At 46.3% G+C, this 13,311-nt stretch overlaps 1 protein-coding gene across 7 annotated transcripts in view; it reads left to right on the top strand.

Annotated features, from left to right (window-relative positions):
- LOC128750129 (IQ motif and SEC7 domain-containing protein 1-like) overlaps window positions 1-13,311 on the top strand; it is a 69,036-nt gene that overhangs the window by 46,231 nt on the left and 9,494 nt on the right. For all 7 annotated transcript variants that reach the window (XM_053850378.1, XM_053850377.1, XM_053850376.1 and 4 more), the window contains 5 exons: window positions 10,703-10,871; window positions 11,167-11,334; window positions 11,754-11,927; window positions 12,005-12,100; window positions 12,609-13,201. In XM_053850378.1, the coding sequence (XP_053706353.1) occupies window positions 10,703-10,871; window positions 11,167-11,334; window positions 11,754-11,927; window positions 12,005-12,100; window positions 12,609-13,201 (1,200 nt within the window). The remainder of the gene's footprint in view (window positions 1-10,702; window positions 10,872-11,166; window positions 11,335-11,753; window positions 11,928-12,004; window positions 12,101-12,608; window positions 13,202-13,311) is intronic.

Here is a 13,311-nt window from a genome sequence, read left to right as displayed (position 1 = left end):
TTGTACTCACATATTCAATTCCTGCTGGAAGGAAACTGCTATTTTGAGGTGCTTTGTCTCTTGTGTGGTGTTGCGTGACATCTCCCACTATTAACCACTGGGAGGGATGTAAAGCCAGAAAGTGTGAAAATGTAGTACTGGATGTAGCAACAGCTATGGTGCTATTATAACACGGGAACAGCATGACAGCGTAGTCATGTCTGTCTTGCAATAGAAAGTCGTGTGATCATCGCTGCAATGGATGGATGGATGGGTGACTGGATAGGTAGATGACTGGCTGAATGGATGGATGACTGGATGGATGGAGGACTAGATGGATGGATGGATGCCTTGATGGATTGTTGAATGGATGGATGCCAATGATGGCTGATTGGATGGATGACCGGATGGATGGATGATAGATGGATGGCTTGATGGATGGACTTTCTCAAAAAAGAAGCAAACATACATGGACTTTATATGAGTATATAAGTAAAGCACCAAATCTCAGGAGCAAGAAACATGGCGGTGGCATTGGGTCCTGCAACAATTTGAGGTCAAAGTCGCTGCTATGGAGGTGGGTCAGTTTTACACAATATGAGGCGTGTGACTGCACAGTCCAGCAGCTCTTTGAGGATCAAGTTAGCTAGTAGCTTCTGTAGAAAGGTCAGAATGCCTTTCTGTAAGCACTTCAGGACAGAATATGAAGTTTCATTTAAAGTCACAGCTTTGCTTCTGGAGGCGTCGAAACACAAGAAGTGAGACCTTGTGAAAAGAAAAGTCTCATCGATGATTGTTCTTGGACAGTCTGGACTGGTTGCTATGGCCACCCGGGAGTTGAACTAGCGCCCTGCGTGGCGGCAGTAAGGGGCTGCCTGACTGACTTGGTCTGGTCTCCGACAGTTTGCCAGGTGACGGTGACCTCTGTCTGGCTGCGTGCGATGATGGTGATGTAAGCGACACTCACAAGGTGTTTCCTGTTGACCTCAGCTCCCTCGGCTTTTGTCTGGCTTTCACACCGTGGGCTGTTTTTAGATCCTGGAGCCTGTTCGGGGTGAGGGGCTGCATGACGCTGCTCATCAATCTGCTGTGAAAGAAAACTCAGAAAGATGGTGCAAAGACTTTGTCTAGCCATGAATTCAATCTCACCCCTCTGCTCTACTTTTCAAATCCCATTATTTTAAGGCTTTAATCGGGCTTTAAGAAAAGGAAGCTTGCGGTACTCACCTTTTAAAGAACAGCAGAATGCAAACCCAGAAAACCTTCTGACAACCTTCTCGCTGCTGGAATAAATTGAATGTTCTTTGAAAAATGCTTATTTTTAGGCGAAATTGTGGACAAAAAAAATTCTCGTGATAGGTCAACTATTGGGATGGTTGCCCCAGATTTTGGGACAATAATCCGTGTCCCTGGCTGAAAATGAATCCACACAGTTTCGTGGGAAATGCAGGATGCAGATGTCACTGTGAAGGACTTGCCAGGTGAGACTACTTGGCTGCACCCATTGCCTTGGTTGTGCCAGTTTTGACAATGGAATGCAGCAAATTATTGCTGCTCACATTGTTTTTTATTCTTCTGTTGATGAGTTTCAAAGAGCAGCAGCAGGTTACATAATGCTCAGTCTTCCCTGCGACTTTTTCTTGGTTGCTGTACGACTGGGCGACTCACCAGCTACTTGACTACAACAAATATGGCTTATGGTCGCAGGACTAAATATTCCAGTAATCTATAAAACACGTGATTTGTTTGTGTTTCTGGCAACTATGGTGGCATTGTAGCATCAGCCACCAAGCTAACCTGTTTCTGCAACTCCATCTCAGTATGTGTGTGGTCAGAACCAGTTGGGGAACTGTGTGGACATTGTCCTCTTGTTAATATCTTCACTTTATTTTATTCTATTTTTCTATGTGTTGAGTAGATCCGTTCTTATTTTGTCACTCTGTTTTTTTCTTTCTTTCTTTTTGTTTATATGAATAAACTTCAGTTCGTTCATGAGTTATTAACATTAAAATGACATCAGTATTTGTTCTATATCGAGTACTTCTAGATCAGTGGTGCGTGGCTAGGGAACAACATGCAGGTAAAAAATAAATAAATAAATACAAGGAAACTGCCCACCAATGTCCAAGGTATGAGCAACTATGTGCCAATATAGATTTGTTTTCATATGTTACACATTTTGTCATCTGATTTCACTATCCCATTGTGGTGGTATACAGGGCTGCAGTCCGTTAACTTCTACCTCTTTCACCAAACTATCACTCTCTTTGACGGGTAAAGACGCTGAAATATTGAAATCCAGAGGAAGGGCTTTCTGAGGAGACATCCTGGGCACACACTGACCTTCACACCGATGATTCATCTCATTTGGGCCGGAGTGGCGGCCAGCCATGCCAAACCAAAGCCTGCCAGGTGATTGAAGCGCCCTCGCTCGCGTTGAAATGGAGCCCCACATCCTGCGCGGAGCCCAGCCTGGTGTCCGTCATTGAGATTAATGAAGCCAGATATAATACTGTTATGATATTGATTTTCTGCTTGGGAATGAATGAACGCACATTTGATGTGAGCCGCGTCCTGGAGCTGTAGTGAAGGGAGCTTCACATTCACTTACGGAAAATGAAGGGTCAAAGTGGAAGGGAATGGAGACGAATGGCTTGTCAAGGAAGACAACTACGGCGACCACCCCTTCACTAGCCGGCTATCCCTTATTTCTGGAGCTATAATCTGATTCAACCTGGAGCTAAACTGTGCAGGCTTGTCATTAGAATGCTCAGATTAGCTGCATATTTACCAGGATTCCTTCCACGTCCTCCTCTTTTCACTAACACCGATGGCGGCTCGGAGGGAAGCAGGTAAATGTTGACTCAGTTTAGCTTTATAAACACCGGCACGGATCTCACACAGATTAGTTTTATTCAACCAACAGCCCATAATAGTTCATGTGCTGTGTTTGTTCTGCGCTGCTCAGCGAGAATTAAATCTTAATGCATTGTTTGTCCATAGTTAAGCTGTGTGGGGAAAGATACCTGGTATTTATGAAGGATTCTAAAGCCAGCTGTGAGTTACATGAACAGTTTTCCTGTCCAGGTCCCAAATGCATCATGGATGGTGATATGCCAAATATCACTCAAAAATCTCCCGAAAAATCTCTGTTTATGGAGAGGGACTGTGACCTTCAGATGCAGCGTGTAACTTCCATGAAATGAAATTAGCAGCTGGAGAAACAGAGCAGTGTTACGGTTCAACAATGGAAGCAGGTCAGTGAATCCTCATCTTCCTAGCATTTCACTGAGTTCTTCTTGAGCCTCTGAGATCAGCGGCCCACGAACACCTTGATTCAAGCCAGTGTGCTTCGGTTTGTGCCTTTGATTGATCTTGTGTCGGCACTTGCAGAGAAACGCAGCCTTTCACTCGCAGAATTAGAGTCTGTTTTTTTTCCAGGGATTGAGAGGATTGGGGGCAAGTGAAGGCAACACGGAGAGGGAATGTAGAATATTATTGGGAAAATAATAACTTCTGAATGGAGTCAAGTGACTGTTAATGAGCTGAATCCCGCTTCCATTTTGTTTAGATTCGACAGTAAATCCCTGCAAAGTGGCAGAGCAAGTTTGTCAGCCACTGCTTAGTCAGCACTTTTCGCGACAAATGTTTGCAGAGTGCACTGAAGGTTCAAGCCGAGGGGGTCATTTCCAGTCATGGCAGGGGCTGAAATCTCAAACAAGGGTGGAAGAGAAAGTCCTATTTATTCAAATGCATTCTTAGATAGGTGCTTTAAACGGAAGCTTCAGGAACATCAGCATGCCTACTGAGGACCAGGCTTAGCTTTAGCTATTTTTTCATGTTGAAGTTAAGCATTCATCTACAGTCTTGTCTTCCATTCATCTCACTTCTACCTGCGTCAGTTTTGATGAACTTTCCATATTAATTCTTCACATACGATCTCACCTTGCTATCTCAAACACTAACCATCGTCGGCCATGATAATAATTTTCTATTTTCACGTTGTATTTATAGCTCTTGGAGGCCATCTAAAATGACACGATGGGCTGGATAAACATCCAGTGGGAGGAGTCCCCTCCCAAACGTTGCATTTGAGTCCCAAGTTTTTCTAAACATTGAAGAGAGGTGGGCGGAGGTGAGGCGGAGGAACGGCTGCCAGTGCCTGCATTAGATTGACTGGAAGTGGTGGAAGACTGGGAGAAACCAGAGGAAAGTATCAGCTTGTGTTAGGGATAAATGAAATACATGAGAGCAGACCTCTTAATGTGTCACATCTGCTGGGATTGTAAGGTGAAAGAAATGATTTCACTGGACTAGCTAGTGTAATGCTGTGGTTTCTCATGGTTGTGACTGGGTTTATTTACCTTCTCCAATGCTCCTCACATTGCCTCACATCTGTAATGTTTTCAGTGTGCCTGACAACTGGACCGAAAAATGGCTCACAAGTCAATGAAGGAGCTCAAGCTTGAAAATGTGTGAGGGCAATATCAGAGTTCCCATGCTCGAATTCCACACTGGAGGAAGTCATGTGCGCTCAAACAGGAAGTTCTTTGTCTCATTCGCCTGAGTTGAAATCCTTGAAAGAATTGCGGTGTCCGATGTGGTGGGTTCTTCCTGCACATCTGATAGCTCATCAGATGACTCCATCCTCATTGGATCCCTGACAATTGGCCGGACGTGAGCGTTATGCTCCGTGATGTGAGTCGTTGGGACGGGTGCCCTGTTTAATTCGGCCTGTCTTAGCTGACAAGCGGCAGAAAGTGGACGGTCTGTAATGCATGTGGCCAATGAGGTCAAGTCTTGAGTTTAAGGTGAGAGAGTCAATGTCCTCTGGGCTCATCAGATGGGATTCTACTGCCCTTCCTCCTGTGGTGGGTTGTGTAGTGTAGGATCCATCTACTTGGATGGCATTTGTTTTGTCAAGCTCCCTGAGATGGAGCCAAGGGATGAAAACATGACTGCTGCTTGCTGTTTGTCTTTGCTGCGGAGTGTTGTCCAGATGCAGCTCTGCTGGAAGTCAGAACCAGTTGGGGAACAGAAGGAGTTCAGAATGTGTGTGTGTGTGCGTTTGGGACCAGCGTCAGTCAAATTCGATCGCGTCACCTTGTTTGGTCTGTTTACAGCGGCAGTGTGCTCCGCCCACGGCACTTCAGCAGCACGTTAAATTAGGTTGGCCAGAGGGGAGAAGTCATTTCACGTGTTAAGTATGGAGCAGTTCTGTCCATTTCAGAACTCCCACACTATTCCCTCCCCAGAATATCATTTTACAAGGGGGAAAGCTTGTAAATGATTGAAGCCAAACCTCGTTATATGCCACTTGTGTTCCATGGAGCTGCTATGTGTAGCTTTATTTTATTTTATTTTATTTTAACTTTTTTTACTTTATAATGCCAACATAAATTTTTAACTCATTTTTCTGTTTCAGATTAAAAAATGTATTTATTTATTCATTATTATTTCTTATTCATTTGCAAAAATGGCAGTTGTTTTCTGTTGGTGAAAATTGACTTTTTGTTTTTAATACAACGTGGCTAAAAAGGAGATAAAATAATAACAGTATTAATTATAATTGTAATTTAAAAAAATGAACAATAAAATATGTTGTGATTCAGGTCTGTTATGAAATAATAACATATGCATGCGTATTTAGTGACATTTGGATGAGATTGATGAGTGAATTCTCTCAGTTTTGTTTATGTTATTATTTATTAAGGTAGAAAAGCAACATGAACAGAAAAGCTTGAACAGTGATCTTCAATAAAAACCTGTTTGCGAGCCAACTGTGTGCATGTGTACAGCCTTGACTTTGACACATGTTATTGAAGCTCATTTTATCATGCTATTTTAGCACGGTAGAGCGCCACATTATATCAGTCACACTTTGCTAACTTCTGCTGCTACTCTTCTGTCACATTGTGGGAGGGAGAAGTGACTGTCCTTCTAATATTGTTGCTCACTTCATCGCACTATTTACATCCTGGTGCAGCTCATGAATGTCCTACTGCAGGGTGACAGCAGTGGCTCTGAGAGGAGCGTCTTTCATGTCCTCTCCTTTGACTGTAAATGCTTGGCGACTCATCGTAAAGTGCAAAGATTTAAAGAATTCTCCCGACCATCTGCAGCGGAGAAAGAGGCAGGCAGAGAGTGGCAGGGGACACGTGGGGGAAACACATTGTTCGTAGCATCTCACCGCCTCAGGGTTTGGTGCCATTTGGTGCCTGTGTTCAGCAACAGCCACTGAAAACACACACAGATTCAAAAACTGTTTACACACACACTGTCTTTCTCTACTGAAGCAAGGCCTGAATGAACTGTGTCTCGCAAATGCACATTTCCCTGTTGTGTCCTAATGTGGAGCGCATTGGACCCCAGGGCCATTGAGCTATGTGGTTGCTGGTTCCAATCTGACCAGAATTATAGTTTAATAATTACTTAGTAATTGCTTTGCGCAATTGAAAAACAATACAACACTGAAGTATCTTTTAATCCAAACGTTGATTTTACTCATTACAGAAGGACGTAAGTGGAGCAGGATGCTAACGCTAGCAGCTACAAACATGAGCGCTTATCTTGTCTCACGCTTTCCCCTTTTGCTGTCATACAATACGTGTACTACATTGGTAATCCAGGAGTTCTCCGAGAGTAGTAACAATTCTGCATCTCTGATCCGCCATATTGACCATCCCACCCCGCGCCCCATCCCCATAATTCACTGCTACAGCCAAAGACAGCCTCAATTCGAATCGAAATTCCTGACTGTGAGTTTGAGGAAATCCAACAGGAGCTCATCCTGCTTGTATTAGGAATAGATAAGTAGCAATCTAGCCATGCACATTACTTTTGTAGCTGTAAAACAATCATATTTCAATGAACAGTCCTCTCAATATGCTTCCCAAGAAGCGCATTTGAAATATGTATGAGCTCACGAACAAGCGATTGTTGTGCTCTGGTACCAGTGCGATGCCTTATCCAGCACCAACAGTATGTTACAGCAGAAATGCAGTTTTATAATCGTACAGGTAGTGAGTCACTGTTTACTACTCTTTCAAGGTCAAGACTATGCATCTCCACACGCTCTGCTGCAGGCCCAGTGTTGGCAGCTGGTGTCGCCGCAGCTGTGTAATTACACAGAACCGCAGTTAATTACAGAGCAAAATTAATAGCAGGAGGACGACACACTGACCTCCCGCATGAGTGACTTTGACTGAACGTCGGCCATCTTCCTTTCAAACTGCGTGCGTGGTCCAGGGTCCAGCAGATTGCCGCGTTGGCTGGAGGCGATGGATCCTCTCAAGAGACAGCAGCAGAAGATATACGGCCAAATAAAACCTGCCTTTGGATGCGGGAGAGGGTTCAATATCGAAATGAAAAGTCGCTATAGCACCTTAAAAAACACATCCAATTGCATCCAACTTTATTAACACCGTGGAAGTTTTTATATCTGCCTGTATCTGAGTGTCTTGTCCTCTCAGTACTGCACTGTAAAAGTGTTTCCTCGCTACTCTGGAGTTTTCAGCGAGTGACCGCGTGAGCCTGATGGACAGCGGCTCCTCGCTGTATATAAAGAGCAGACATGACATGCTGGAAGGGAGTGTGACACAGGCAGCGAGTCCCAGTCTGACACCAGCGCACCAGCGGCATGATGATTCACTGGTCTGACCTGACTCACTGGATGATTTCACTCCAAAAGAGACGCAGCTTCAGAAGCCAGTTGTCAGCCAATGTTGGTTTCCATTATTCAGGCTGAACTTGGTCAAATAGGGAGGAAGATACATCATAACATTGAGTTCCAAAGAGACTCCTCTTGAGGATGGAAGCTGAAAAGCCTGACATTTATTCTCTTTATCTTGAAATCTTGAAGTCCATCTCAATCACGACCTCACTGCTTGGAGCTTTGATCCTCAAGCTGTAGTTTCCCCTGGTAAATCGCTTCCTTGGAGATCATGTTTGTGTTATTGGGGGATGGATTTAGTGATGCACAGATACCTTGCTGCTGAAATTAATTCATGGATGGACAGGCGAGACACGTGGTTGCTAATATTCGATGGATGGATGCTTGATGAATGGGTGGATCAGTTGTAGTGTTGAGTCACTAGATGGATGTTGGAGGTCAATGGATTTTTGAAGGTCGAATGCACAGATACATTGCTGCTGAGATAAATGGTTGGATGGATGAATGAAGAGGCACAGGAATGAGTGGTGGATGGATGAATATTAGAAGGGAAGGATCGGCACCTAATGATTGATGGACAGACACATGACGCTGCAATTACTTGATGGATGGATGGTTGAATGGGTGGAGAGATGTATTGTTGCTGTAATGAAATGAGGATGGATGTATGGATCAATGTATGGATACAATGCTGCTAGAATGAAATGAGGTTGGATGGATGGATGGATGCTAGAAGGCAATAAGGATAGATTGATGGATGAATGGATGGATGCACAGACACATTGTTGCTACAATAAAATGATGATGGTTGGATGGATGAATAATGGACAGTTTGCTGTAACTATTAGGTGGATGGATGAGGGATGGATGTACAGATGAAAGGTCAAATTGTAGATGGACAGAAAGTGGATGGATGGATTATTTAAAATGAATGAATGAAACTATTGGCAGTTGGACAGACGAACTGATACTCGATGAACTAAAGTCAAAATGAAGGGATAGAAATGAAAGGGATGGATTCGTGGATGGATGAATCACCAACTGAAGAGTTTGCAGCCTGACTGTAAAATGACAGTGTTTTGCGATCGCTTTGTTCGGAATCTCCGACTGTTGGAGTTCATCCGCTGCTAATGAGATTTCCTCAAGTCTGAGTAATGACTCGTGAAAGTTCGGGATGCTCAAGCGAATCTGAGCTCCCTGCTGTCCGTGCCTCAGCTGGCGCCCTCTTTCTCGGCGCTGCAACCCAAGTAATCCCTGCGACTTCCACATGAGCTTGGTCATCGTGATCAGGAAGGTTTCTTTTACACCACGTCATGTTGCTAAAAAGGCTTGTGGCGACATGAAGCAACGCTGGGTGGGCAGTATGGTTAACTGAATAACACTGCTCACTTGTGGGAGGCAGAGCTGACAATGTGCAGGCGGGTGAGCAGCGGCGATAAATCACCCAGACTTTTAGATGACATTTCCTCAGTTTATCATGAGCATAATGAGGGCGCTGGTATAATCCTGTAGCTGCTTCACTGTTTCAATTCAATCATTCATGAATATGCCGGCTTATTTCAAGTTTTCTGACAGGCAGTGTGTGTGGCAGGAACATGGCCACCGACCGTCCTGCTGAACGGATGGCTAAATCAAACACACTCAGCTGTCTCTCCCTGGAGGGAGGAGACGGGGGAAAACATCAGGGCAATAAGGGAAGGCGACGTGAGCCTGGGATGAGGAGGGGAAGTGCAGAAGGCAGCGGCGGGAGGAAAGTGAGAGAAGAGAGTAGGTGACGACGGTTCCAAGTGGAGAGAGACATCCTCAGTTTTACTGCGGTCTTTGACTGGGATGACTGCACTGCAGAGCTGTTGTTGTTCTTTACAAACCAAATCATTCTGGAGGAAGGACCAAACCCGCTCCGAATGGATCCGACTAAACTGAAAACTCGGAAAAGAGGGCTTTTGCTTGACGTCATGAGGCAGGATTTTAGGAGCAGCCTAGCAACCAAGACATAAATTAAACGGTGCCACGGAAATAGTAGTGAAAGGCAATAAGTGTAGCCAAAAAGTCATGATCATAAATGAGTGAACTGGGTTTTACAATTTGGATTTTTTTAATCTCGTATCTTCTGGAAGCAGAGTGATGCTTGGGCCCAGGGGGGCAGCAGGGTTTATAAAGTGGATCTCAAACCCCCCCTTCTGACCCATGGGCCTCCACCGTCACCCTGAGATCAACCCTGGCTCTTAAAACATGATGTGAATGTTGGGTCTCTCAAAACGTCACTCCACTATTGCAGCGGTGTCTGTTGAGTTGCCAGACAACCTTACTTTACTTAGGTTGCTGGCTCTGAATGTGAGTTCTGTCCGAGGCAAGCCGGCTCTGCCACCCCAAGTAGCTGGGACAGGCTCCAGCCCCCTTCAGTCCCCTCAAGAGAATAGCACACAGAAAATGCACATGCATTTTGTGCATGGAAAACATGTTTCAATCAGACCACTGATGGATGCGAAGCTCACACTTGGATTCATTTTACATTTAATAAAATGCAATATTAAGAAGACCCGATCGGGTCCTGCACCAACACCAACACACTCTCTCCCACACACTGATGATGTGTCTCTCCTGAACACACAGCACTGTACACCCACATTTCCTTCACTCACACAGGCACACACTCTGCAAGCATGAGTCAACATCATGTGACTCCGTGTGTGTGTGTGTGTGTGAGAGAGCTGGAGCTTGGCAGTGCCCACGTTAGCGTCGCTGCCAGCTTCACGAGTGCCTTAGATTATCGCTGAAGAGCCTCTTTGATGAAGCTGTGCACTGAAAATAATGATGGTCTCCCTGTTTTCTGTTCTCTCCTTCACTCGGTTCGTCAGAGGGTCAGGTATCAGACGGTGTGTGTGAGAGCGGACAGATGGGAGTCTCCGACAGGAAGGAGCTTTATGAAATTTGCCTGCTTAAAATTCAGAAATAAAGTGGCTGAATTCTGGCATTTTATTTTGCAATGACATTATTGTTCCCTGGTCCAGCAGTGGCGCCTCACTAACCGGCTCTCTCTCCCTTCCTCAGTGTGGAGGGTGACCCTCAGTGTGCAGAGGCGCTCACTTTTTCAGATCCGTCCTTCGAGCATCCGCCTCCCTTCCATCGCTATAGCAACAGCCCTCTCACCAGTCCCTGCGACCCCTACAGCTCCTCCTCCAGCATCGGACCACTGGGCCTCTCCCACACACACGCACAGGTAGTCACCTGCCACCCCGAATCCACCGCACGTTTGTCTTAAACAACAAATACCTGAGAATTATAAGAGTTTGAAGTCTGATTACATTATGACCAGCGAGCTAATCCACGATTCTAATGCATCATTTTAGTGAAGTAGATGGAGAATCAAGGTTCAGTTCTGATGCAAAACAAAAGCTACAGATGCCGACAGAAGGAAGAAGACATTCAAAGCCCATCATCTTCTATTAGCCTTTCTTTTTCGACACTTGAGTCCTGTTTGTTTTGGGGCTTGAAAGCTTCTCCTCTGCCTCCAGGGAAGCTCTCCCATCTCCCCACCCAGCCCGGCGAGTCTTGCTTGGGCCCAAAGAACTCGCCATCAGCCGGCCAGTCTGGCGCTCCGCAAGCAAGAGGAGGAGGAGAGCAAGCGCTGCAAGGCTCTATCTGACAGCTATGAGCTCTCTACAGACCTCCAGGACAAGAAGGTAAAGTGCCACACACGTTACACTTGTCAGACTGAAGACTTCAGGCTCGAGTGTAGCAGAAAACTAGATGCATTTCAAGCCACACGAAATGATTTGAGGGCCCCAGATTTGGGCTCTGTGCTTCAAGATTAGCATCAACTCTTCATTATCTGTAGCTGTGTTGAGAGACTGTTGTTTGTGTACAACAAAAAAAAAGCTAGTTATGTAAGCAATTATCCTATTTTGCTGAAAGAAATGGGAGGAAAAGTTTCTATGGAGAGCCACGTGACAACTGCCAGAGAACATCTGGCCGGCCGCAGGACGAGGAGCCTGAATCTGTTGTATTGTTGCAGCATCATCCGATGACATCAGCACTTATCTTGAAACTGCTGGCAGAGCTGACGTGTGGTGCAGATGATTCTATTCTCATCTCTTGACAGGTGGAGATGCTGGAGAGGAAGTACGGCGGCCAGTTTGTGTCCCGGCGGGCCGCCAGAATCATCCAGACAGCCTTCAGACGGTACCGCATGAACAAGAACTTTGAGCGGCTTCGCAGCTCCGCGTCAGAAAGCAGGATGACCCGCCGGATCATCCTGTCCAACATGAGGATGCAGGTACGATCCACACAGTCACAAGTCTTCCTTGTTTCCTTCACCAGCTCGCTTTAATGCTGTGTTTGTTGTGCTTCAAGTATTCCTTCGATGATCGGCAACCCCACGCTCATGGGTCTGTGGGTCAGCAGGGGTCAGAGGAAGCAGGCGACATGGATGACTCCTTCTCGAAACAGGTTGGATAATCGACTCATTTTGGTGGTGTTCCAAAGCCCCTCTGCGTGGGGTCTATCCTGAGGCAAATACAGGCAATTGCCTGGGGCTCAGGGAATTTCTTGGGCCCCCAAAAGGTCTCATAGGGGCTGACAATAACACAGCATTGAAATGTGTATGGTTTGTATTCACTCCCTTCCTTCTCATGCAGTGGACTGCTCCATCTTCTTCATGCGCTTCTCCCAAATTGAAAGCCTGCTGGCTTTCACTGTCCTCCTGAACTGTCAACCTGAAAAGGTGGAGTCCAAGCGCGGACATAGTCAGCCACAAAACTGCTGAAAACGCTGGAATTTTGATCCCCTACACTGGGATTTTCTCAGCCCACTGGCTGAAAATGTAAGGGGCCAACCTTGCCCACAAGGCTTTGGAGGTATCCATCGGAAGACGCAGCCTCTGATCCACCTCAACAGTGCGGCTTTACTTCCTGGAACCCTCGCTACATTCTAAGGACTGATTGTTGTGTTGTTTCAGGTGAAGTCGCTCGCAGACTCCATGGATGACTCCCTCACATGCCAGTCCGGACGGGAAGACTCACAAGAAGCAGGCGGTGATGGAGAGGAGGACGATGAGGAGGACGAGGAGGAAGAAGAAGAAGAGGAGGAGGAAGGAGAAGAGGATGAGGAAGATGAGGAGGAAGACTACAGACAGTGCACGTGGCGCAACAACGCCCGTCATGTGACGGGACGCGCGGGAGGAGTCGGGAGAGTAGGTATCGGAGGAGGAGCGGCCATGCACGAGGACAGCACCACCACCTCCTTCAGCGATGTCACCCTTTATATGGATGATGGCTGCCTCCCCTCCTCGCCTCTCTCCCGCCCACCGTCCTCACCGCTGTCTCACCCCAACTCCAGCTCTGACACGGAGTACTGGGGAGGAGGCGGAGGAGGGAGAGAAGACAGCCGAGAGACAGAAGGAGGGAGCAACAACAGCCGAAGGAGCAGCACTCCTTGTACCGAGTGCAGAGGGGAGTACAGAGGGAGAGCTGGCGGGGGCGGAGGAGGGGGGCACCTACCCGTGCTCACCATAGAACCACCTAGTGACAGCTCAGTGGACATGAGTGACAGGTGAGTGCAGCCAAAGGCCAAACAGATATCGAGATCAACCTTCAATTCTGGTGTCAAAATCAGTCCAGAAAATTCAGAACTTATTGCGTTGTTGAGTTGAGTCTGACCTA

Source organism: Synchiropus splendidus, chromosome 18 (genome assembly GCF_027744825.2).
Source record: "Synchiropus splendidus isolate RoL2022-P1 chromosome 18, RoL_Sspl_1.0, whole genome shotgun sequence".
NCBI classification, from domain to species: domain Eukaryota; kingdom Metazoa; phylum Chordata; class Actinopteri; order Syngnathiformes; family Callionymidae; genus Synchiropus; species Synchiropus splendidus.
The sequence above is the reverse complement of the archived record's forward strand: the minus strand, read 5'-3'. Positions and strand labels throughout refer to the sequence as shown.